The following is a 26429-nucleotide window of genomic DNA, read 5'->3' as shown; positions in this document are numbered from 1 at the left end:
TATATATAATCAAGAGGTGACTATTGAAATCATCGACATAAACAATTTGCTTTCTGAATAATTAAATAGAACTGTTCGTTACTTTACTCTTGGAGTTGATTATGAAAAATGTAAAAATCGAAACGGATTAAATGATAGGGTATTATGTAAAAAACGAACTTTTATATTAATAAGGAAGAAAACAAATGTCCTTAAATCCAGAAAAAGAAAACTGGGGTGTATACCGAGTTTGCTTTTTTCACTTAATTGAAAGTAGAAAGATCTCTGGTCAAACTGATTGTGTCTACTCAACATCACTTACTTTGTAAAACTTAGTTTGTGACTGGGAAAGTTTGTGTAAAAATTCATTGGTTCAATGATGACATGGTAAAGGAATAAATTCACAACCTGATGACCTGTACCATGTTTGAAATGTAAATCAGTGTCGCAGTAGCCTCCCAAAACCCCTACAGCCCATAATCCCTACAGCTTATATTTATAACAACAAAGTCCATGGTCCAGTGGACTGCTAATATCCTGCTTGTTACCTATTTCATACAATGGATCAGGCAAACCACTTAGAAATTAAGAGAATGATTTTAATGAGCAATAACCAAACTAAGGGTTTTAATAGATGATTACACATTTTATTAACATTAAGACCACGTGGAAGTATTCTTCCAGTGTTGACAAAGTGCAATTGCTATTTTATTTAACATCGCTAACTTAACATTGTTTTTAACGTTTACTCCAAAGTTTGTAGGAGTGCGGGAATCATAGGATTGCTCTGTTTATGACCATTTGTTAGTCAGCTGAATACACATATTCTTGTGATTGACATAGTTAAGATCTGATATTCTGGACTTTCCACCAAGGTTCGATTCCCCACATAGGCACAATGTGTGAAGCCCATTTATGGTGTCCACCTCCGTGATATTGCTGGAATATTGCTAAAAGCGGGGTAAACCTAAAGTTCACTCACTCACTTCACTTTGGAAAGGAGGGAAGTTGCTTTCCATGACCTAGTATTGTATTGGTATTGTTTTATTACGTGCTCAAACCTAAAGAAGCAGGCTGTAACAACACTTCATGACGTGGGAGGTAATTTTGGAAGTGGTTAGTCTTTCGTCAAAGTCAAGACAAACTCATGAATATTGTACATGACGATAATGAATATAGACACTTAATCAAAACAAGGCTTGGTATAGCAATAGAGTGGACAAATGATGATATTGATATATACATGGGCATTGGAACTAATGTCGTAGTTTTGAGATTAATTTTGTTTCTAAAATATAAATTACAAATTCATAAAACTGGAGTTTAATGAATTTATCAACAGTTACATGTTCAAGTCTCTAATGTGATACTTTCGTAAAACTTCGGTCATGAGAAAGAAATCTTGCATGTTTCCATCGGATGTTTCTAGCATATTTCTTGTTTAGTAATGTTCTAATTTTATGTGTAACCATTTGGCTAAATTAAGATAGTTGATAAATTTAATTACATTTCGAATGTCTTTGTTTATTATATGACTGTACATGTTCAGCATATTCATAGACATTCACAGAGACTGGCACTCGTACGAAGCAAAGTGCTAGTTTCTCTGGCAATGTTTGATTGTCGACCTTTGAAATAAAACGACTGGTTTCCAAGAATTATTCATTGTATGCTTCAGTTCGTTATCCTTTGATACCTAGATGGAATTGATTCTATGGCCGATAATGGATGAGTATGGTATTGTTTGCTGGTCTCCAATACTTGCCAACATCATTGGATGAAGCTTAGCAAGATCATTGGCAAATATTAAAAGAACTATATTTAGTCAAGACAAATACGTGATGGAAGCTTTTGACTCATACCCTCCTTTCATCGAAGACCATTTGTTTAAATACACATACCAAAGGTCTCGATTAGTATGAAATGCACTCTTTTGACAACAAAGGAATCAATTAACAAATTTATACCCTCCATTTAAAGAAGCCTTTGGACAGTCTGATCAATAATAATAATGATGTTCTTATATTATACGAACCTATACTCATACTTACATTGTATATTTGTTTCGGTTTGTTGCTTTATTATTCATTTGTAAAACATAGTAATATATCATATGATATATGAACAAACATGTTATATAAAATACATATTTTCCACAGAATCAAATTGATAAATTGAATCAAGCTATTTTTCTGTCACTTCAACGACATGAAGAAGAAAGGTATGCTGGGGTTGGAAGGATCAATTATTCATTAATAAAAGTATCCTTTAAGAGCCAATCATTTTACCATGGTAACCTGTCAATGTCCTGATAATTGACGACAAAAGGATGTTGCCGTTGAGATTGACATCCAATGATCGAGGGAAAAAGTACCAGCGCCTTGAGCATGTACTAGTTGCGTGTATCTGTGTGCTATATAAATATCCAAAATATTTCACATTTTCAATTGGACTTCAGCTGTTAGCTTCTTTAAAAGGTTGAAATGAGTGGATGTCAAATTCGTATATTGACCACGAAAGTTGCAAGGTATCAAGTTTGATTTGAATTGGGATTTACTTTCACTGAGTTAAAATCCAGTGTAATTTTCTACTTTGCATCATTCTAGATCATAGACCATAAGGATATCTTTCGACGGAAAATGGGGAAAATACAGCCCGTTCCTTTCGTCTAACCCTTTCCCAAAACAGGTCAGTGTAGTTCATAGGCTTCGTCAAGGAAAGCTTCCTCTAAATGGTTGATGTCATACGTTTGATTTACCTGTTTTCTAATAAAATTTGGCACCTGGTTGATTAGACCATTCCCGATACATTGAGTCACATGGCTTTACTAGCTTCCAAATATTAGAGATCCAGGTCCCGTATTTTCGCTGTGCACGTAGAAGGAAATTAAATTCTGTCATGTATTAGGTCTGACAATATGCTTAATAAGTATTACGGAAAGCGCTCGTATTTCTGTAGATCCTGTTTGGTTGTTTTTCATTGGCAACATCTTTCTACCTCATTTGTCGTACAAATGTATATTTCTGCAACACACTGGCCACTAATTTAATTGCGGCTTCATCATTAGTATGTGGGCGTGTGAAGTGAAGTGGATGTTTTATCTGTTTTATAGAGAAATTCCATCTGTTTATTGAAAGCACACAAATACACTGACTTTAGGTTTGTATGTATTGAACTTCTGTGTGGCAGGTGGAGCCGTTACCCCAGAGGATGTCAAGCAAATAAAGAGAGAAATGTTCAATGGAAACAATGTTTACATTCGTTCTGTTCACAACCACACAGAGTCAATAAACGTGGATATGAGGTCTGTCCAATATCGCCTACCTGATTCGTATTTCTATGACATTCAATTAGTACAGTCGAGCACCGTTGTCTCGATATTCATGGGGCCAAGAAAAAATATCGAATTATCCGAACTTCGAGACATCCGACCAGGGCATATCATCACATATCACTATGTGCTATAGGCTCCAATATTTGAATCAACTGCGGGACTGGTGATTGTGACCACCATTCGTTTGACCCCCCCGGCTTCCAAAGATAAATGGACATACCTTATAATTGTTTCAGTGGAAACAGGTCATGGCAGCGAGTTGGGGTGAACTCTCCATTGAAAAGAAAAATAATTGTAGATATGGCTATACAAGTGTGAGTGAGTGAGTTTTATGCCGCACTCCGCAATATACCAGCTATATGGCGGTGATCTGTAAATAACTGAGTCTGGACCAGACTATCCAGTGATCAACACCATGAGCATCGATCTACGCAATTGGCATAAGAAGACATGTGCCAACCAAGTCAGCAAGCCTGACCATCCGTTAGTCGCGTCTTACGACAAGCATGGGTTACTAAAGCTCGATTCTAAACCGGTTTTTCACGGGTGGCTATACACGCAGGTTACACAAATATTTGCAAAACATATGAGGCACATGCTCTGTTTTCCTTTTCCTGATATACATGAGGTTTGGCTGGGAATCCAGAGTGAAATGGGATCGTTATGCACTGCTGGTCAAAATGCAATAAGAAGTCACAGAGGTACACAGGTACCCCATTAAGCTTTCATAACACAGCTCTAAATATTGTATCTAGTACGTAACTTACATGCACTGAATCTCAAACGAAAGTCCTTAGTACAATCACAACGCTGATTTAGAATGACGTGCACTGTCAAATAATATTTGCTAAATCCCCAGGAGACTTAATGCTACTGTAAAGAAAGAGTTCAACATCTGTCTTCAGAGGGTCAGGACAAATCGTGAAAAATGAAAGCAAAATGTCTTTGGAAATTTATAGGGAAGCAGTAAATGTAAAATGTTGACCTTCCTCATTGATAAACTCCATGTTAGACATCCTCTTGAGGACCCTTTGTTTTCTCCTCTGTTTCTTAATGTAGATGAATCAGGATTTCTGCAAAGATGTTAAACCTACGCTTATAAAAAACGAAAGCAAATGTCATTTCATTTTGGGTTGATTGTTGTTTAACTCAGAACTCAGCATTTTCAGTTTGCAGGGGACCAATATGCAAAATGTTGAATTTCTTCCTTTATGAAATCCATGTAAAATGATAGATTAAAGCAAGAAGACATCTCCAAAGTGACCATTTGTGTTCTTTTGTTTTGCATTTAATTAAATTTTATATCGGATTGGCGAAGCCTCAACAAGGTTATTTGGCGATGATGTTAACCTTAAGCTTCAGGTCTATCAGAAATATCAACGATCAAATAACCAATTCCCTTCCACTGATTTCCCATCTGAACTAAAGGTGATTTATGACACTTTAAGACTCTATGCCGACAGGGGTGACTTCCAACTTTCCAACAGTGAACTTTCGCTTCATGTTTATCAACATTCCAGCAGTTCCAGCATTTGTAATAACCATTTCACAACTTTTGAGGTACAACTGCACATGCACTTTTTATCAAGATTACAAAGAGCGCAGAGACCATATATTTGTGATCACTGAGAGCTTTTGGTTGGCCTAAAAAAACTGTGCGAAGAATAATACGTTCAAACCATATAGTTAATGGGTTCGTACAGTCGATATTTCGTTTTGACGTGAAAGAATTTTGTAGCTTAGCATATGTTATTATTGTAGTACATTAAATAATTGTCATCACTTTTTGTCATAAAATCATTTCCACGCGTACACCAGATAAGTTGACTAACGTATCCTGCCACAAGTCCTATTGAAGAAAACCCGCTGTCATCAATCACAAATATCTTCATTAGCGTAATTTGTTTCGCCAGATAAAATAGATTAGGTTTTGTTTGGTATTGATATTTTACGTACATATGATATTATATAATTATTGAAGCACTACTTTGTTCCACAAACTCAACTGTTTGGATTAACGCTTATGGCTTACAAAATTACATCAAGTCACTAAGTGACAACACGTTCCTGATCATCGTTGTCTCCAATTCCTCTGAGCGTAAAGGCTAAAACTGTTTTCTACGTCCAATGCATTAGTGTCTTGGCGTTGACAAACAATGGGCAAATGCCTGGAGTAATTATTGGCAAAGTCCAAACACAAATTAGATATCTTTTATCCAATGAATCGATATTGTAAGTTGACTCGGGTAAATATATTTATTGATCAGTGCACGTGTGAATGTATGAAATTCAGACCAGGTGCCGCACCACTCGGATAGTTTGATGAAGGAAGGGCACACGGAACCCAAGTTCCTGAATAAATGGCACCAACTACCCTTACCGGTGTGCTTCTACTCATGCACCTTTATTATGGTAAGTCTCTTCAATCACCTAATCTAGTGTAGGCAGAAATAACATGGAATATATATAATATATAATCAAGAGTATAAATCGAATTGGGATACGATGACATTGGCCAACCAAGTCAGCGAGCCTGACCACCCGATCCCGTTAGTAGCCTTTTGCAACAGGCATGGGTTACTGAAGACCAATTCTAACCCGGATCTTCACAGGTTATTAACTTTGGAGAGTTAGACATCTGATTGTCGCGCTCTACACGCCCTCATATATTCCCGTTTAAAGTGCTGTTTTTTGGCTAATGGAAACCCGAATGTCAGTGATATCGTACTCGTATTTAAATTTACGTTTGTCGCTTGTCAGTATGTCAGTTAAAATGTGACTCACACAACGTACAATAAGTGCCTTTGTCACATCTGGTAGCCGTGCCATAAACTATATATATATATATATATATATATATATATATATATATATATATATATACTAGGCACATAAAGAAACAAAATCTAAATTTAACAAACCTGTGTAGACACATAAGGATTTAAACTCAGAGATTAGTGACATGTATCCAACATGCATGCACGTGCCACGTTCCGTGACGTCAGTAGGTTCGTCCTTGAGACGTGCAATACGTTGTTGTACGTGTTTTCCGGGAAAGAGAAACAGAGCAAATGAATGCCACACAATACTGTCACTTTGGAAAGCTCAACCCCTGCCCTTGCGATCGTTCAAAAAATTAAACGGCTATTGAAACGCATAGCATGCCAAGGCTGACGTCTGCACAACGTCATGAGGCCATTGGGATGGTCCGTGGGGGGAATGTCTCAATGACAAGTGGCTGCACATTTCCACTGCCCCCCGGAACATCATTTCTGCCCCGGTGAGACGCTACCAGAACACAAATGACGTCATCGATCGGCCACGTTCTGGACGTCGACGTGTAACAACGCCAAGACAGGACAGATGGATAAGGGTGACCCATCTTCGCCACAGGTTTCAGACTGCAGTGATGACTGCCCGAACCATCCCAGGACCCTCCACCCCAACACAGTTCGACAACGTTTACGTCATCACGGGATCAGACCACGACGTCCCGCCATACGGCCTATCCTGACACAACGTCATCGACAAGCTCGCCGAATGTGGTGCCGAAATCATGTCCGCAGACCCTTGTTTTGGTGGAGAAATGTTGTTTTTACAGATGAGTCCAGGTTTAACATTTCCCATAGTGATGGACGTCAACGTGCCTATAGACGCGTGGGAGAACGTTATGCACAGGCCTGTGTCTTGGAGAGGAATCGCTTTGGTGGTGGTGGTTCCGTGATGATTTGGGGTGGAATAACAGCACGCCAAAGAACTCCTTTGGTGATTGTTCAGGGCAACTCAACTGGTGTGGGCTACAGGGATCAGATTCTTTGACCTGTGGCAATTCCTTTTCTGCAACGTCATGGCCCTGGGTTAACATTCCAACAGGACAATGCCCGCCCTCATACGGCAAGGGTTGCTATGGATTTCTTGCAACACCACAACGTTGACTTACTGCCTTGGCCTGCAAATTCACCGAGATGGATCGACTTCTACGCCGTCTTCCTCATCCGCCAGATAACGTCCTTGACCTTGCAACAGAACTTGAGAGAATCTGGCGTGACATCCCACAAGCCTTCCTTGCACGTTTGATGGGCTCTATGCGTCGTCGATGCACTGCTGTTCTCAATGCCGATGGTGGACATACCCGTTATTGAGCTTGTGACATGGTCGTTTGACCCCTGTTCCGCTTGTGGACTCGTGACGTCATTGTGATTGACTTTTCAATTGAAATTCTCCCGACTTGTTATGGTCTCATGATCCCTCCATTAAAGTTTACATGTACCTTTGTTATCGTACTTATCAACTGGGATAATATTTTGACAATGCACAGTTTCTTTATGTGGCTAGTATATATATATATATATATATATATATATATGGGCCGTTTTCAAAATTTGTAGTATACAGAAAATACTACCAACTTTGAAAATGACCAATATATATAAAAAAATCTGTAAGTTTAAAAGGATTTTTTTGTTCCAGAACAAATATTTAGATATTTACTGGGCAGTACATGTGGTAAATCATTAGTCTTGTCATTTTTAACAAAGTTTAAAAGTGCTTTTGATATCAGACTTAACTAAAAGCAGCGACGTTGGGCTCCATGGTCATTATGCGATTTAGCCACATAGTACAAGATTAGCCTTTCAGAAATTGATCAATGTCTATTTATCCTTCTTTGCAAATTGTGCAATCAATCGATTATTATTTAACAGTCAAATGTCTGGTTTGAGAAACACGTTTGTGCCGTATTACAACCTGAAATCTGTAAACAGAAGCGACAAAACCCTTTCCACATCCATAGGAAGTCCGACTTTATCAGTATTATGTATTTGTTTGTTTAACGCACCAGTCAGCACTCAGCTGCGTGTCAGCGGTCAGTAAATAGTCGAGTTTGGACTAGAAGATCCAGTGATTGACATGATGAGATATAGTGACAGAGCAAATGTTTATGAATCACTATGAATTAGGGATGGTAGAAGCTGTTCACAAAAAGGTGAGTGGACCTAGCCTAATTGTGGCACCATTCATAAATAAATACAAAGGCTAGTCACCTGTGCACCTGAAAACAATCTGTAACCTAGTTGTTAAAATAGTAAACGTACATCTAATATGGATCATATCACTTCCAGTAATGAGAAATGCTTCATTTGTTCTTCAACTTTAATTTGGAATTCTTATGGTCCAGGGTTACATACAAATGAGTGTGTAGTCCGTTTTGGATAATGGTACTTGTGACTGCTAGCTGAAAACTAGAAGTAATGGATGTCGTTTACGTTCAATTCAGTTTATTAAAAAGTTTACATTCCTTGATCTAAGTGTCATGGGGAAAATGAATCTCACGGCAAAAGAACCCGTTATTCAAACTGTCAGAAAAACACAAAATTTGGTAGTCTTATTTAAGGCTGAATAAGGTGCAAGGTTGGTGGTAATTTAAATTAAATTGATTTAAATCCCTTAAGCAACAAAAAAGTATGTTTACGTATTTACAACGTACTCTCGTCAATTAAATGGATGAAGGAAAACCAAGTTTTATGGAAAGTCAACTTCTTTATTGCAATGACGTCGCACGCATTGCAATAAAGAAGTTGACTATCCATAGTACTTGGTTTTCCTTCATCTATACAACTTCTAAAATGCCTCTCAAAGAAGTTATTTTATGGATGCTTCCTCTTTGTCAAAAGAAGCGCCCATTAAGATTCGCCCACTGCATTCACATTAGCAGAAGAACTAATGGGAAGTCTATCTAAAACATTCATACAAGTATTACTTGAATATTTAATATCATACCACACGAGTCGAAAGGATATTGGTTAACTGATTTCTTAAATTCAGAAAGAAAATAATAATGTTTTTATATATTTGTGTGTCAATGGCAATATTCAAACAAAGACGCCAGCACGATATTGTTAAGGGAGTTAAGTCTATTTGTCCGTTCGACAATTAGTCCAAATTGAACTGTTACCGTCAACAGCTTTTGCCGGGAGTCGGGAAGACCCAACAAAACAATCCGTCTCCATAAATCCTATGCAGATTGAGGTGAGGTGAAATGGGGTTTAACGTCGTACTTGAGAATATTTCGCTCATAATACATGCATGCGTGTGTATGTGTGGCTGCTTGTGCTAGCACAAACTTAAACTGGTTTTATGGTGCTAGCTCACTGAGATACCATGCCACAGTTAAGCATGAATACCCCACTCAGACACATTATACTGACTCCGAGCCAACCTGTACTTGTTGTAACCGTTAATGCCGAGCGCCAGACAGGAACCAACAAGTACTTTTTAACATCTTTTGGTATGACGCGGCCGGGGATCGAACCCGCGACCTTCCACTCTCCGGGCGGACGCTCTCACCACTACACCACAGAGGCGCTAATACAAGATTTCAACCCAGTCAGAAATAGCAAAACGTTTCAGTCTTCCAGAAAAGCCTTCTCACCCGTTAATACTAGTGCATTTCAAAAGGTATCCATATCATGTAGCTGCATCAGAATGAATAGAAGGAATTCACAGGACTTTGTCTTAAATTATGATGGACCTCGTAATGACACAGAATCTATTAACTTAAATTCTACACAAGCAAACACTGGGGTTACTTATGATACATTTAATAACATATAATATTCAGTGGAAAAGACTACCCAGTCAAGGCTATCCTCAGATTGGTATTAATCAGATTCCCTTCAATTGCAACTGTAGCACCCATTTCGCTAAAAGGCACCATCTGGCAACGATATTAGATTTAAGTTTTGGGCCGTGTTTTCCGCTACCAAATAGCTACCAAAACTTCCACACTACTACTTTGCACACTGAGCACAAAAAGTGCCAAAATGTACCTATTGAGTCTTACTTCCGCGCCAAAGTTCTCTTGAAAAATTTCAAAGACTTCTTCAAAGTATTTTCCAAAGGAGAATTGACTGGTCAGGGACAAGACCAATGTTGGTCTGGTGTCGACTTTGGTTCCTGAACAATTTCTGTTCTAGGTCTTATGTAAAAAGTCATCTGATCCATTCACACTTTCTAGCTCTCAAATAAACTTCAATCACCTCTAACTGATACCACCCGTCCGGTGACGACTAGTACTTGGCTGTGCATGTAGGCTATCAGTACCTATTAGTGCAGTCCATTTGCTGCAACAGGCAATAGAGGGAAAAGTAAAGCATTACTTTTTTCACTATTGTTTATATATACAACGGTTCTCTACAGAGCACTACGAAAGTTGGCAGTATGTATCTATGTAGTGTGTTGACAATATTTGCTCTATGGTAATTCTTAAGAGTACCACCACTGGCTGGTTAAGGACATATTTTTATTTCATGAACTTAAGAGTTAATGAAGCTAACTGAAAGCAGCGCCATGAAAATAACACACACCCCACCCCATTTCGTCGTCTTTCTAAGGACCAATGAGCAATGCACCTTTGGTCACAATTTGGTCTGTGGTTTGTAAATTGATTTTTAAAACTCTATAGATACCGTTTGGTGTGCTGATAAACGTTTTTTAAAGAACAATTCCACCTGTGTTATAATTAAAGCACTAATACGTAGGCATTAGCGTTAAAGACCCGTTAAGATCCGGGGGTTAGAAATGATCCTCAGTAACCCATCGTATGGGGCGAATAACGGGATCGGGTGGACAGAATCGCTGACTTGGTTGACACATGTCATCGTATTCCAATTGTGTAGATCGATGCTCATGCTGTTGATCACTGGGATGTCTGGTTACAGACCGCCGCCATATAGCTGGAACATTGCTGAGTGCGGCGTACAACTAAACTCACTCACTCACTGAATAGCATTAAACTCCTCTCTGTATCAGTTGTAGCCTTTACCCCGGAAGACGTCAAGAAATTAAAGAAAGAAATCTTCGATGGATACGATGTTTACATTCGCCCTATTCACAACCAAACCGAGCCAGTAAACGTGGATATGAGGTTTGTCCTTTACAACATCGCCTACCTGGTACGTACTTCTACCTGACACTGAAATATATGTCATATCCCTCTCGTAGCTTTTGTATTCATAACGTTCATTAAATGTGAATGTAAGTGTGCTTGTGCGTCTGTATATATAATATGTGTGAGGTAATGTGATATACCTTAGAATAGCACTTTGTGGTAAACCTATAGCTGCGTTTCTAAATATTTAACTGTATGTTCACATTCAGGATCTGAAGATTCAGAAACTAAAATGGAACGGGTTTCTAAGCTTGGTAAGTTTAACGTTGAACAACTGTTTCCTGTTACATATAATCAGTCCAAGGCAAGGAAACGGAATTACATAATGTATACTTGCCCTTAGTAATGTACAAAGTGTATACGTCAATCATTAGCATGCATATGATGGTCCTTGTCAAGATGAATCTCTGAAAAAACTACCGTGTTAAAGTTAAAAAAAACATTGAAGAAATGTATCAAATCAAAGCCATCGAGCGATACACTAAGGTCTGAATGATTTACAAATATCATACTGGACCTCCTTTCGTGCATGCAGTGTAATAAAGCACAATTTTGATTTAGAGAATATCTCAGGGGGGCATTCCAAATTGCAAATAAAGAAAAGCTCGGTGGATCCTATTTTGTTTGTCTGTTTTAGCGCTGGTACGATGCAATCCTATCATGGAATGCCAGTGAGTATGGAGACCTGGACTTCATCACTGTGCCACAGTCGAAAATATGGCGTCCTGACTATGTCATCAACAATGAGTACGTAATGAGACGCTCAGAACATATCAATATGTACTCGCCAATTGGCGTAGAAGAAATTGAAAAAAAAATCACTGTTATTAAAACTTTTGCAATCTCAACTCCTGTACATATTTTCTCTGCACTGCCCAACCCACTTAAACATTAAAGAACTCAATAAAATAATTTACAGATTTTTATTGAAAATTTAAAACGACAAAATAAAGAGTTCAGCCATAAAGAGGGGTTATCAAGATTGGGGCCTCAGAATGATTAATATAGAATGTTTCATTGATGCTTAAAATCATCTTCATTGAAAAACTAAAAAAAAAGCCCTAAAGAATAACAGCCCTAACATCTTTCTCGTAACTCATTTATTCTCACTTTGCTCAAATGCTGTTGCCTGACTGGAAAGGTGTATTTAGCTATTATAGGAAATGTACAAATGACTGTAAGCTCTTAGACTTTCAATTCAGATTTATAAACAGAATACTTTATGCAAAAAAAATATTGAAGATGAAGTTAGTTGATGACGATACATGAACATTTTCTAAAGCCGCCTCAGAAGATATATCACATGTTTTCGTTGAATGTCAATTTGTTCGGAACTTTTGGCTTAATAATAACCTCCAAACCAATTTGACACTATCTGAATTCATTATTTTGTTTGGACTGTCCTCAAACAACCAATCACATTTTACTACTTGCCAAAAGATTCATCTATACTTCAAGCCTTAAACAGCAAGATCTATCTTTCGCTCAAGGACATATGCTATATTAGAAGATTTATTGCAATAAAAAATGATAAATTTAGTTATTTTACTAAGAAATGACATCACTTTTTACCCAAATCTGACATTTTAATTTAGCACACATACAGTTTGACTTATGGAAACTAATGTGTCCATTGAAGATATAACATTGTCACCCAGCTCCTGTCTATCTATATATGTACACCCTCATATGTGTATACAATTTTGTATATTAACTTGATGATGTAACTGCCAACACATGTCACGCTTCTGCCTGTACATGCAACTTGAATTGGAACTGAAAAAACCCCAGGACTATTACTTATTGCACTTTCAGCATCATTATCTGAAGGGAGCGAGTACTAATAGTACTGGAAAGTCTGTCAACAATATTCCAATAGTTTTGCATCAGGGAAGAATACACAAGCCTATCCACCCCCTCTATATAAAATCATATAATAATCATCATTGAATCCAATGGGAATGATGTTGAATATGGTAAGGTAAACTAATTAAACACAGAAGCTGCATTCAACTATATTTACATTAGAACCAGCATATATGTACACACACAATCATCACATTTTACCAGCAACCAAAGTTAGGTCTCCATGCAAGGTATCATTGGGGCTTAAGTGTCTCTTCTACCTTCTTTGAATCTTCGGGGCGGTGGGGTAGCCTAGTGGTTAAAGCGTTGGCTCGTCACGCCGAAGACCCGGGTTCGAATCCCCACAAGGGTACAATGTGTGAAGCCCATTTCTGGTGTTCCCCGCCGTGATGTTGCTGGAATATTGCTAAAAGCGGCGTAAAAACAAACTCAGTCAGTCAGTTTTCGAATAATTTTACTAAAGTACATGCTAAATTCATCTTCTTTTTTTATAATAGTGTTTCTCAGAAAACGAGCCTGGGAACACCGGACACTCTCGTTTTCATAGAAAGCAGTGGATTAGTCACTTGGGAACCGGGAATGGTTAGTGAAACAAGCTGCAAAATTGACATCAGGAAGTACCCCTTCGACACCCAGACCTGCTCGTTTGAATTTCTACCCTGGATGACAACGAACATGTTTTTGAACACTACCAGTCGTCTCAATAAGATCGACATGTCAACTTTTGTGCCACATGGAGAGTTCACTACTGGAGAGTCTTCAGTCCATTTCAATCCCGACAGTGTAGCCTTTACAGAAGATGTATTGGTGACAATAACTTACACTCTTGTGCTCAACAGACGTCCGGCGTTCTACTGGATGGTCATGGTATTTCCAATGGCAAGCTTTCCATTGCTCAGTCCAGTCAGCTTCCTTGTACCTGTAGAGAGTGGGGAGAAGATAACTCTGTCAATCACCGTGGTTTTGTCCTACTTGGTCTTCATTGGGTCAATAAATGATGCGATGCCAAGGTTGTCAGATACAGTCTCCTTGATAGGTACCGTACATCAGCAAGACATTTTTGGTAAACAGCAGCTAAAATAAGCTATCAATTAAAGTTCCTTTGGTTGTCATCCATATATGCTCTGATATGGTGTGTGTGTGGTTGTTTAACAACATAAAGGGGTACAGTTGAAGCCGTTGTTATGATTTTCAGCTTTTAATATATACTGCTTCATGTTCTCATTGCCAATGCCACTGACAAAAGTGCTAACTTGATAATTTCTTCAAACAGTTTTATAAGTATAAACCCGTGAAGATCCGGGTTAGAATTTGTCTTCAGTAACCAATGTTTGTCATAAGAGGCGACTAACGGGATCGGGTGGTCAGGCTTGGTTGACACATGTCATCGTATCCCAATTGCGTAGATCGATGCGCATGCTGTTGATAACTGGATGGTCTTTTCAAATCTCAAGTTAAAGTTGATTTACGATTTCATTGTGTTTCAATATATAATCTCCATGTGTGTTTACTTCAGTGATCTATGCCACCGTACAGACAATGATAAGCATGCTGACAGTCGTTGCCAATGGAATCATCATATGCATACATAAGTTGCCCCAGGACTTTCACGTCACAGTTCCATTATTCAAAACATCAAGAAGGCCTCATTCACAAAGAAAAAAGAAACACGATGCACAAAATGGAGAGAAGTTGGAGTTGTGTTCAATTACTGGCAAGGCAATGTCCAAAGCATCAAGAACAATTAACTCATCAAGAAAAGCGAAATACGAACTACAAAATGGGGAGAGTTTCAAAAGCAATTCTCCGAAGTTGGAGTCGTCTTCAGTTACTGGCAAGTCAAGGGCTTTACCGTTAGCAGAAGAGCGCATGAAAGAAAATTCAGAAACCAACGGGCTTAAATGGGTCCTGCTTGCTCGCCGACTTGACAAGATCTGCTTAGTTTGCTTTGTGTTTCTTGCTGCATCAGTGTCAGTCGTTTTCGGCCTCCTTTTCACATGCTAAGGTAGAGGATAACGATGCCGATTAGGACTTTGTTTGAAACCTTGATTTCTATACCGCATTGAAGCTAACGGTAGTTACATATTAAATGTGTTAATTTTCTTTTCATAAATTAAAACAGTTTCACCAATTGTTCTTATCTCCGTTTTCATTGGATGTTCTTATTTGTACTATTTATTGTAATATATTCCACTGAAAATTTAATTGATGCATTTCAATAATACACTGACATTCTATTTTTGCCAGGGTATCCATGGATACATGGGCATATTCTGACCTGATCATGGTAACTTGATTCAGACACAATATGCTTAATCATTTTAAGACATTGTAGAATAGTACGACCAATATGGAAAGGTTTTTGGATGTAGTATCAAAGAATAGATTATTTCATCTCGACTAGGGTTATTTACAGGCCAACTCCATGTAGCTGGAACCTTATTGAAGTTTGAAATCACCTGCCATTCTGAGATACGCGGAATCCTACAAGAACTGCCATAATAATCACACCAGTATATCAACGTCTACAAGTTCCAATGCTGAAATCTACCACAGAACTATAATTGTAGCGACCATGTCATCTATTGAGCTGACAAGCATAGATTCCAAAGGTGAAGTCTAAATGCATCATAACTGTTTCAGTGAAGCATGAACAGAAACAGTTGGGTTTAATACCGCTTTGAAAGGAAACATGAGAATAATCGCCCGTAAGGCTAAACAAGCAACGTGCACAAACATTCACAAAACACCCACCCACATGCTTCCTCACAGTGTATATACTCCTATCAATTTCCATGTCCTGACAGATCTTAGGTTAGCATGGTTATATTAACATATAAGAATTGGTGACCTCTCTGTTGCTGGTGGTTGTGGTGGCAATAACAACCTCCAACAGTTATTCAGATATGGACTGAAGTATTCCAGCTATGGACTTGCCTCACAAGAAATACGCTTTGCTGACGATGAATTCTAACCTGGATCTTCACAGTTCGACATGTGTTGCTGGTTCAAAGAACGTGTACCACGAGTGCCCTGCCTCAAAAAAATAATGATAATCCTTAAAAATGCCAGGCAAGGACTTTCCCTATATTCACAGAGAGTACATATGGAAGTAATACATTTTAATTTGTCACAAACGAAAAGAATCTGCTTGAAATGTTGCATTTTCAGAAAAAAAATAAAGTTCTTGGCTGTATAAATGCAGTAGGTTTTTCACCTTTGTATTCCCCTAGTCCATACAACAAAACTCTAAGCACAGCCTCATGCTGGTACGTGAGAATTGAAACTACATATATAAGGTAATCAGAAAACTGTGTCATACACTGCTGTTCAAGTTGCAATGTGAGATGACACGCGTGTACCCCTGCATATGGTACACATATCTCAGAGAACATTCTGTAACAGACTGGATTACACAATGCTGGATTAATATATGCAGTTCTAGAAGCTTACTTACGTCAAGTCTATATATAGTAATTACCATACCACTGACCGCTATCGAATCTCAACAGAAGCCCCTAGTACAATTTTTTTCAATGATGCACACAATTCCTACCACATTGGAGCATATGATACTAAGCATGGTTACCACAGAGCCAGTTTCATATCTCCCTTCAGAGGTTCAGGACGAATTGTGAAAAATGAATGCAAATGTCATTTGAAGTTTACAATATGTAAAAATACCAAGTCAAATTATTGGCTAAGACAAGAAGAAGATATCCCCTTGGCGTCCATTTGTGCTGTCCTCTGTTCTGTAATGAAAGAGAATACTTGCTCGAGGTGGCGAATCCTAAACAAGGTTATTTGGCAAAGATGTTAACCTTAAGCTCCAGGTCTAATAGTGATCTGAATCTGTTCAACAACGATCAAATATCAAATGCTCTTCCACTGATATCCTACCTGAACAGGATGTAACATTTAACAATAAGACACCATCATCTATCTCATATGTACATGTATACTAAAACATGCAGAGTGATAAAACACTTTGCACAAGACTTTTGAAGACAGGGATGACTTCGATTTAACTGTCCAAGAGTCAACTTTCAGTTCATGTTCATTACTATTCCAGCAGCTCCAGCTGTAGAAAACATTTCATCTTTCAAGGTTCAAGCGAGCGTGCTCTTTTTCTCAAGATTTCATAAAACGCAGAGTTCGTATTTTCATGATTACTGACCGTTTTCTTGGTTGACCTTAAAACAAAACTGTCAGGGGAACATAATTGTTTCAAACCATGTAGTCAACGGATTCGTATCATCGTGTCAGAGACTTATTGGCAGGGACTTATTGACGATGGGAAAAGAGTTTTGTAGATCGTATTGAATACATTACATAATTGTCACCCACTTTCAGACATTTGCCAGGTTATCTATAGCATCGAATCATTCCTACTCGTAAAACCCCGCTGTATTCACTGATTTCCATCAATCAAAACATGGTGTTGACATTCTACTTTCACATATTTATATAGATATTGAAATACCATTCCATTCCGCCAACACACTATTGTCCTTGTGTCACACGAGACTGTAATGACATACTGATCATTGTTGGTCATGCAGTCTCCCATTCCTCAGAGCAGAAAGTCGAAAACTGATATCTGCATCCAATGCATTAGCGTCTAGGCCTTGACAAACAATTGTCAAATGACAAACGTGTGAAAATGAATGGCAAAGTTATAAAAGAATGATTTATCTTTATCCTAATGCCGGTGGACTCTGTAAAATTCATATATTGATTAGTGCACACATTTGTGTGCTTGTAGTTCAGACTTGGTGCTGCATCACTCTGCTGTTTTCACAAAGAAGGTCACACGGGAAACGGGTTCCAGGAGATATGGCACAAAGCACCGTGACGTGGATGATTCTATTCTTGCACCTTTATAATGGTAGGTGTCTTGAATTGTTGAATTCTGATCAGTTATATTTCACTATCAAGATTTCACTATCAACAGTATAATATGGAACATATAAAATATATAATGGAGATAAACCCCCATGTAAATTCGGTGGTTGATGTTTAATGCCCGACTTGGCATTATTCTGGCTATAATTGAGTCTTGACCAATCAACTTTACTTGATTCCGATTCGTTTAGTGATAGCAGACATATCTCCTCATAAACAGTATCCCCTTGAAGCGTGGTTTTGGTATTGTATAATGAGACCATCCAGTAGTTGACCGGTAGTGTAAGTATGCACGATGGAAAAAAGATCGGGCGTTATACCGACCTGAAAAATATAATTGAAAACAATGGCTATATGAGTGTGTAAATATTTACAACTACAGTGCGTTTGAAAGACCTTGGAAATGTGGTTATGAACATATGTTTTCTCGCCCCAGAGCTCTAAATATGACCGCCATTTGAGATGTAAAAATATGAGTAGTTGAACCTTACAGTTATAAACATGACCAGAATTAAAGTTCGTGCAGACCTTCCAAAAATATCGCTTCAGCACTCGCGTCCGTTCTTGGAAGGTTTTTAACTTTGGTTCCTTTGAAAGCCTATTAAAATGCGGTTCAACATCTGATGGTCAAGCTGGCATTCCCTTATATTCCCTTTTGAACCTTTGATTCGCGCTGACAGAGATTAGCTCCATCAGTGGTGTTAGATACATGTTTGCAAACAGCGTAAAGTCAGTATCATTGATAGGACAAGTACTCTATATATCAGACTTAGCTAAATGACAATTTACCTGGAGTTTGAACTATTTCAATTGTACTGTCAAACTAGACTACCAGGGAAAAAAAAGTTATCACCGAATTCACTTGTCCAAATTATAGAATAAAAAAAAGTATGTGAGCTTTATGATGACTATTTTAATTAATTTTAATGCTGGTCTTCCATTTGCTGCAATTCATTAAGAAAGTGTCAAGGGGACAAAATTAAACATTTCCCAAATCAGAGTTCATTCAAAAAGTGCATTTAAAGTCACGTAATGAGACAGGAATCGGGATACACGTCATCAATAGAGAGTGTCACCACCCTGGTTATCCGTACACGCCAACGCATGCTTTCTGCTTGGGTTCAGACCTGTACCATCGTTTTTGTTTTTTCTACAATTACTTTGAAAATGATAACTTTATGTTGCCCGGTAGTTTAGTACGTTTTATTGATGCTGACTCATCGGTTAGATTAAAGATGTATTAGTCGGAACAGACCAGGACCCCGTTCCATAAAGCGATCTTAGCGTTAAGATGATCGTGGCTTTACGATCGCTTTGAGGAACGGCACCCTGGTTCCTTTTGAGGTAAAATTACTTATTAGTGATATCCAGAAATATCCTGATTTTCAACGTTTCCCCTTTCTCATAAGCAACGGCATCTTTGCACTCTTACGGTCGTAATTCTCCGGTCAAACCTTTGATTGTCTTGTCAATCGGTCACATGATAGGAGTATTGCAGTATTAGGCATTAATTACTTATCCTGTTGCTTATTTCCTTTAGTTTATCATAAGTCACCTCAGTGTTTTTTCCTCATATTTTACGTTTGGAGATGTTGTTTCATTACGAGGTCCATCCTAATTCAAGGCCTGTGTAATTCTTTCTTTTTTATACTCATGCAGCTACCTGAGCTGGGTACCTTTTACAGTACACTAGTATAAACGGGTACTTAAAAAATGAAAATGACAGCATTGCATAGAAAGCTCAGCTTTGAGGTTCATGACCCTGTTAATGAGAACAGAGGCCCTAACGCTTGCAGCTCACTTCTATCCAGTTCATTTACACGGATGCACCTTAATTGTCTGGATTAAATAGCTTCATAGGTTTTGTGCAATCGAAGAATAACGTCTTTAAGGACACGTTTGTCAAAGTCATCCAGTTTGTTCCAGCTGAAATGTGTTGAGACGGTCCATGAAACAGTTTTACCTGTTTTACAATTCATGTAGGAAACGATTCGAAAGAGTGTTTGCCTTGAACTGTTCTTTTAGCCTAATAATTCAGTGATATTGTCCCGTTTATATTCTCATTTGGAACAATTGCATCCTTCGACAGATTATTTCACACACTCTCACACGCACTGACTCTGTTGAGTAATGTTGGCATGATACAGAGTCGTGCACGCAGGTAGCATGTCTGACCTTATATTATCTGCAAACAGACATTTAGTCATCTGCTGTTACCAGCCATATCGGAAACACGAGTCCTCACCTGACAGTACATGATATCAATGAAGGAAACATCTTGTGTTTGAGATGACAAACGCTAAACATGAATTTTATTTTATTTTCATCAAATAAAAACACACTCTGGCTAATTAAATCTCTAAAAACCGATCTGGTTGACGGAGTATAAGCCAGTGAATGTTGATTTACACCTTTCATCAATATGGAAAGACTGCACATGGCTTCGTGATATCACTTGATACTTGTTGGCCATTGCCACACCACAATAGCTTTCCATTAAATCGCACCTTTAGCAATACTGTGTGATGCGTTTATGAACGTATGTTTTGAGAACAGTTCCATCTGTTTATCCATTAACTCGACAATGTATTGGCATTAATGTTAACCTTGTTCAACTCCTCTGTAACAGTCGGAGCCGTTACCCCTGAGGACGTCAAGCAGTTGAAGAAAGAAATATTCAATGGATACGATGTCTATATTCGCCCTGTTCACAACCAAACAGAATCAGTAAAGGTGGATATGAGGTTTGTCCTTTACAACATCGCCTACCTGGTACGTTCTTCAACTTGGCAAACAAATTGATATCATATCCAGATCTTCACGTAGCGTTTGTATTTATAATGTCCATTAAGCACACAAACAGGTGAGGTGAAATTGGGTTTAACGTCGCGCTGGAGAATATTTCGCTCATATGACGACGTGCATGCGTGTGTATGTGTATGTGTGGCTGCTTGTACTAGCCCAGATTTAAGCTGGTTTTATAGTGCTAGCTCACTGAGGTACAGTGCCGCAGTGAAGCATGAATACCCCACTCAGACACATTATACTGACTCATTAAGCCGACCAGTCCTTGTTGTACCCAGTAATGCCGAGCGCAAGGCAGGGACCAACAAATACCATATTTTAACGTCTTTTGGTATGACGCGGCAGGGATCGAACCCGCGACCTTCCGCTCTCCGGGCGGACGCTCTAACCACTACACCACGGAGGCGGTCCACAAACAGGTATACAAGATTGCAACTTTGTGGTTAACCTATCGCTACTTTTTTTAATTTTTGTATTATGTCACTAAAGTACATACTGTTTTAATATTGTTCATTAAGCACACAAGCAAGCAGTTTGGACCTTGCACATCTATATCTATATGTGTGTGTGTGTCTGTGTGCGTGCTTAATATAGGTAATGCGACACATGCCTTAGAATATCGCTTTGTGGTAAACCTATAGCTATTTTTTAATTATTTAACTGTATGTTCACATTCAGGATCTGAAGATTCAAGAACTAAAATGGAACGGCTTTCTTAGCCTGGTAAGTTTCACGTTTAACAAAAAGTTTTCATGTCTTTTGTAAGCAATCGCTAAATAATTATTCCTGCTACACATTTATATCATCAGTATAATCATTTAAATGCCAATAAACTGAACCACACATTGTATACTTTGGCCTTAGTGAATCACATTGTATACTCCATGCACAAATATGCGATTAAATCAAAGCATACGGCTTTGTGCATTCGCCTCCAGCGTAAGGGCATCATTTTTTTTTGTGAATCGCGTAGCCACCAAATTCTGAACATGGGACGGTCGGTAGGGGAAAAAACTTAATAAGGACAAAATTATCTGAATAAAATTCTTGATTCTCATTTATTATAATTCGTATTACAATTTCTCGCGTTCTGTGGACTTGTGGCAGCGACTGATTATATGTTTATAAGATAAACATTTTATATCGCGAGGGTTCTCATTTAGTGTAATTCGTATTACGATTTCTCGCGTTCTTTGGACTTGTGGCAGCGACTGATTTTAAGATAAACATTTTATATGACGAGGCGGTACGTTTTTGGTTCGAGTCGGCGGTGTTGGAACGAAAATAATAGGGGCAAATTGCAAATGAAGAGCGGCTCGTTGGAATGTTGGTTTTCCACCCATCAAACTGTTCTGGGTATTTTTAACAACTAAACTGTTATAGATATTTTTCAAACATTCAAACTGTCCTTGTTCTAAAGACTGTCAAATTATACAGACAAGAAGTTAAAGTATTGACAATTAACATTGCATGCAAATGAATAATTTACGCCTTTCGTTGTTCACGTAAACTTGACCATATGACCGTAAACTTCTCATTTACATCTATACAATTTACAGTCTTTTTGAATAGACATGTTTAATGAATTCTTCGTTTGTTTGCTTGTTTGTCGTGTTGTACTAGCGCTGGTACGATAGACTCCTGTCATGGAATGCCAGTTTGTATGGAGGTCTGGACTTCATCACTGTGCCACAGACGAAAATATGGCGTCCCGACTATGTCGTCAACAATGCGTACGTACAAAAAAAAAATGGTCATTGAACCTTCAGCATCATTGTATGAAGTGAGCGAAAACTGCTTAGTACAGCAAAGGCAGTCAGCAGTATTCAAATACTCCTCAACATTTATTCCCAAACATGGATAATATGTTGATAAAGGTAAGGTAAAACATTTTAATACAGAAGCCGTATTCATCGACATTAGAAACAGTACACATGTACACAAACGAAACGCCTATTGCCAATGGATATCAATTATCAGCAGCAACCAAAGTTAGGTATTACTGGGGCTTACAGTGCCTTTACTACCTTATTCGAATCTGTTGTTTAATGTCACTAAGGTACATGCTAAATTCGTCTTCTTGTTTTGTCATAGTGTTTCTCAGAAGAAGAACCTGGGAACACCGGATACTCTCGTTATCATAGAAAGCAGTGGATTAGTCACTTGGGAACCGGGAATGATTAGTGAAACAAGCTGCAAAATTGACATCAGGAAGTACCCCTTCGACACCCAGACCTGCTCGTTTGTCTTTTCTCCCTGGATGACCACAAGCAGGTTCTTGAACACAACCAGTCGTCTCAATAGAATCGATATGTCACGTTTTGTGCCACATGGAGAGTTCACTACTGGAGAGTCTTCAGTCCATTTCGACCAAATAGATGAAGTATTTGCAGACGATGCTTCGGTGACAATAACTTACACTCTTGTCCTCAACAGACGTCCATCATTCTATTGGATGGTCATGATATTTCCAATGGCAAGCTTTCCATTGCTCAGTCCAGTCAGCTTCCTTGTACCTGTAGAGAGTGGAGAGAAGATAACTCTGTCAATCACTGTGGTGTTGTCCTACTTGGTCTTCATTGGGTCAATAAATGATGCGATGCCAAAGTTGTCAGATACAGTCTCCTTGATTGGTACGGTTCGTCTATTAGAGTCTTTTTAGCCTCTTGAACTACCATTGCCTGTATGTACACACATATTTTTGCCACTTTTTTGTTTATTAAATGTAGGGGTATTTTACCTGTAATTGTATGGGTACTAAATTGGATTGAAATGAAAGGCTGATGGTCCCCATGGGTGACCTTGAAGTAAATGGCAGTGAGAGTGTTGTTAAATGAGTTTCCACAAGCAGTTTTAAAACCATAAAAGACATGGCAAATTGGCTACACAATTGAAATTTTTCGTTCTGGATAATCAAACACAACAATATAATTATGAATATTTGTACATGGACTGATCTATTCTAATCTCGAGTTAATTAACGTTTTCATTGTGTTTCAATATATAATCTACACATGTGCGTTTATTTCAGTGGTCTATGCCTCCGTACAGACACTGATAAGCATGCTGACAGTCGTTGCCAATGGAATTATCATATGCATACATAAGCTGCCCCCGGACTTTCAAGTCACAGTTCCAGTGTTCAAAACCTCAAGAAGACTCAACTCATCAAGAAAGACGAAATACGATCTACAAAGTGAGGAGAGTTGCAAAAGTAATTCTCCGAAGTTGGAGTTGTGTTCAATTACTGGCAGGACAAGGGCAGTACAATTAGCAGAAGAGCGCATGAAAGAAAACTCCGAAAACAATTGTCTTAATAATGACAAATATATCCTGCTTGCTCGTCGACTTGACAAGATCTGCTTCGTGTTCTTTGCGTTTCTTGCTATATTGGTATCCGTCATTTTCGGCTTCCTCTTCATGTGATGAGATAACAGATAATGGCGACGATTGGGACTTTTTGTTTGAAACCTTGATTTCTATTTGATAGTAACATATTAAATGTGTTGTCTTTGTCGAAATTAAAACATGAATCGTTATGTGCTGATTGTTGATATTTTCATTTATATGAAATGTTTTGATATTCCTTTTAGAATATATTCCACTGAAAACTTAATTGATGCATTTCAGTAATATGCAAACAAAATGGAAATCATTGTATTATGCTGTCACAACAGGATGAAGTCGTGTGTGACCGAAAAAATATGAATCCTACGGGAACTGCCATAATCCCACCAGTAGATCAAAGTTTTTCAAGCTCCAATGTTTAAAACTACCTAAGAAGTGGTAATTGTGGTGAATATTTCACATTGTGATCTGATATCCGTGGATATCAAAGAAGAAGTCAGGATGCCCAATAGCTGTTTTATTTAGTGTTGTTGAGTTGCGTTTTACGTCACAACGGCATTATTCCAGCCATAGAGCGACGAGACCAAGTCTGAATTCATACACATTTTAAGTACAAAGTCCAAATGAGTTTTTTGTAAAACATATTCATTACATTATTATTTACAAACAGAATATGTCATAGCACCAAACTGAAAAACAAGCAATTACATAGTTACAATTTATGATACAGATCAATCTCCTTTAAGTAGTTCAAAATGAGATGCCCGCTGACGCGGGAAAATAGATCTTTCAGATTCCTTGCTTCATAATGTGAGTTCCTCACAGTTGAAAAGCTCACACAGTCAAACAGAATATGCTTGATGGTGAACACTTCGTCGCAACACACACACATATACAATGATCCCATACTCTAGAGCAAATTAATTATCTGTACAGGTGAGTGAGTGAGTTTAGTTTTACGCCGCACTCAGCAATATTCCAGCTTTATGGCGGCGGTCTGTAAATAATCGAGTCTGGACCAGACAATCCATCAACAGCATGAGCATCGATCTGCGCAATTAGGAACCGATGACATGTGTCAACCAAGTCAGCGTTCCTGACCACCCGATCCCGTTAGTCGCCACTTACGACAAGCATGGGTTACTGAAGGCTCATTCTAACCCGGACCTTCACGGGTCCTGTACAGGTGAAGGCGGGTAGTCTGATCCAATCCCCACTCAGTATTTGAAACTACTTTCATCAAGTCAAGAGCCTTCAAACACTTTGTTTTCAAGTATTGTATGTGTGGTAAGAATGTCAAGTGACGGTAGCATATGAGTCCCAGGAATTTGCCCTCTTCTACTTAACGGGAGTACCATCTAAATATAGGACTGGATCTTTGTGTGGTTTGTATTTATGACCAAAAAATTATTACAATTTGTTTTTCATTGACCCATTTTTTAATTTTGTTAAGAAAGAGCTGAAGCTGCCTTTCTATTGCGTGCATATTCTTACCACGGCATGGAATATTGAAATCATCCACGAAAAGGGACTCTTCAACACAACTGTTAGAAACGTTAGTGAGGCTGTTGATTTTGATACTGAAAAGTGGGACAGACAGGATGCTGCCTTGAGGGACGCCCTAGTCTTGGCGAAATTAATCAGACAGTGTGGAATCCGCTCTTACTTGAAATTGTTTGTTGTTTAAAAACTGAGACATGAACTGAGAAGGGCCGGCCCTAAATCCAAATTCATGCAAATCTTTTAATATACCGTGTTTCCGCGTTTTATGATATGGTTCTCGAAGTAGAACATGACAGAAAAAGTATGTTGTTTGTCCACAATGGAATGTTTGATAATGATTCCAGACGCTTCAGATGGTCAATGGTACTTTGGTTTTTGTTTGGAAACCACATTGGATGTCACTAGCCGTCTTCAAGTACCTAAATCAATCGATTGTTGACCATGCACTCCATGGTTTTACAAACACAGCTAAGTTAGTGATATAGGACGGTAATTTGTGTGATCCCGACCAGGGTTTGGTATAGGTATTTTAATGGTATTATGCCATGAAGGGGGATAGTTGCCGGTTGTCCAAATGTCATCAAATATATCGAGTAGCGTTTCCAAACATCAATCAGGTGGGTGTATCAGAAGCTGATAATGAATATCATCTGCTCCTGTCGTGAGTCTGCCCTAGGGCAGTGCGTAATTCATGGTCGAAAATGTATGAATCCTCTCCTTTATCAGAGTTAAAATTGACTA

At 38.4% G+C, this 26429-nt stretch overlaps 2 protein-coding genes and 1 long non-coding RNA gene across 3 annotated transcripts; all 3 read left to right on the top strand.

The window, feature by feature from the left end:
- The first annotated feature begins 11403 nt into the window (after positions 1–11403).
- LOC124282947 lies at positions 11404–13763 on the top strand. Its single transcript, XR_006900285.1, has 3 exons — positions 11404–11515; positions 11899–12008; positions 13625–13763. It is a non-coding gene; the product is annotated as an uncharacterized LOC124282947 (long non-coding RNA).
- A 37-nt stretch (positions 13764–13800) lies between these two features.
- Positions 13801–15131, top strand: LOC124282937 (neuronal acetylcholine receptor subunit alpha-6-like). The gene is made up of 2 exons (XM_046718990.1): positions 13801–14163; positions 14644–15131. Exons 1-2 carry the CDS (start codon positions 13803–13805, stop codon positions 15129–15131), a joined length of 849 nt encoding a protein of 282 aa, XP_046574946.1. The 5' UTR covers positions 13801–13802.
- A 5067-nt stretch (positions 15132–20198) lies between these two features.
- LOC124282936 (neuronal acetylcholine receptor subunit alpha-7-like) lies at positions 20199–24302 on the top strand. Its single transcript, XM_046718989.1, has 6 exons — positions 20199–20283; positions 20662–20804; positions 21516–21560; positions 22461–22570; positions 22932–23470; positions 23869–24302. The coding sequence occupies exons 1-6, from the start codon at positions 20199–20201 to the stop codon at positions 24261–24263; spliced, it is 1317 nt and encodes a 438-aa protein (XP_046574945.1). The 3' UTR covers positions 24264–24302.
- Positions 24303–26429: the final 2127 nt, after the last annotated feature.

The sequence above is a fragment of the Haliotis rubra genome, unplaced genomic scaffold (genome assembly GCF_003918875.1).
Source record: "Haliotis rubra isolate DU_JTF1 unplaced genomic scaffold, ASM391887v1 Scf307, whole genome shotgun sequence".
Taxonomy (NCBI): Eukaryota; Metazoa; Mollusca; class Gastropoda; order Lepetellida; family Haliotidae; genus Haliotis; species Haliotis rubra.
Note: the sequence above shows the minus strand (reverse complement) of the source record. Positions and strands in the feature narration are given on the sequence as shown.

What these genes read in the sequence shown, in the direction of transcription:
- LOC124282937 (XM_046718990.1), top strand. Translation starts at nt 13,803, where the DNA reads ATGTTTTTGAACACTACCAGTCGTCTCAATAAGATCGACATGTCAACT. An exon ending in AGATACAGTCTCCTTGATAG is followed by an intron (nt 14,164 to 14,643) that starts GTACCGTACATC and finishes TGTTTACTTCAG; the next exon opens with TGATCTATGCCACCGTACAG.
- LOC124282936 (XM_046718989.1), top strand. Translation starts at nt 20,199, where the DNA reads ATGTCTGACCTTATATTATCTGCAAACAGACATTTAGTCATCTGCTGT. An exon ending in ACACGAGTCCTCACCTGACA is followed by an intron (nt 20,284 to 20,661) that starts GTACATGATATC and finishes CCTCTGTAACAG; the next exon opens with TCGGAGCCGTTACCCCTGAG. An exon ending in GGAACGGCTTTCTTAGCCTG is followed by an intron (nt 21,561 to 22,460) that starts GTAAGTTTCACG and finishes GTGTTGTACTAG; the next exon opens with CGCTGGTACGATAGACTCCT.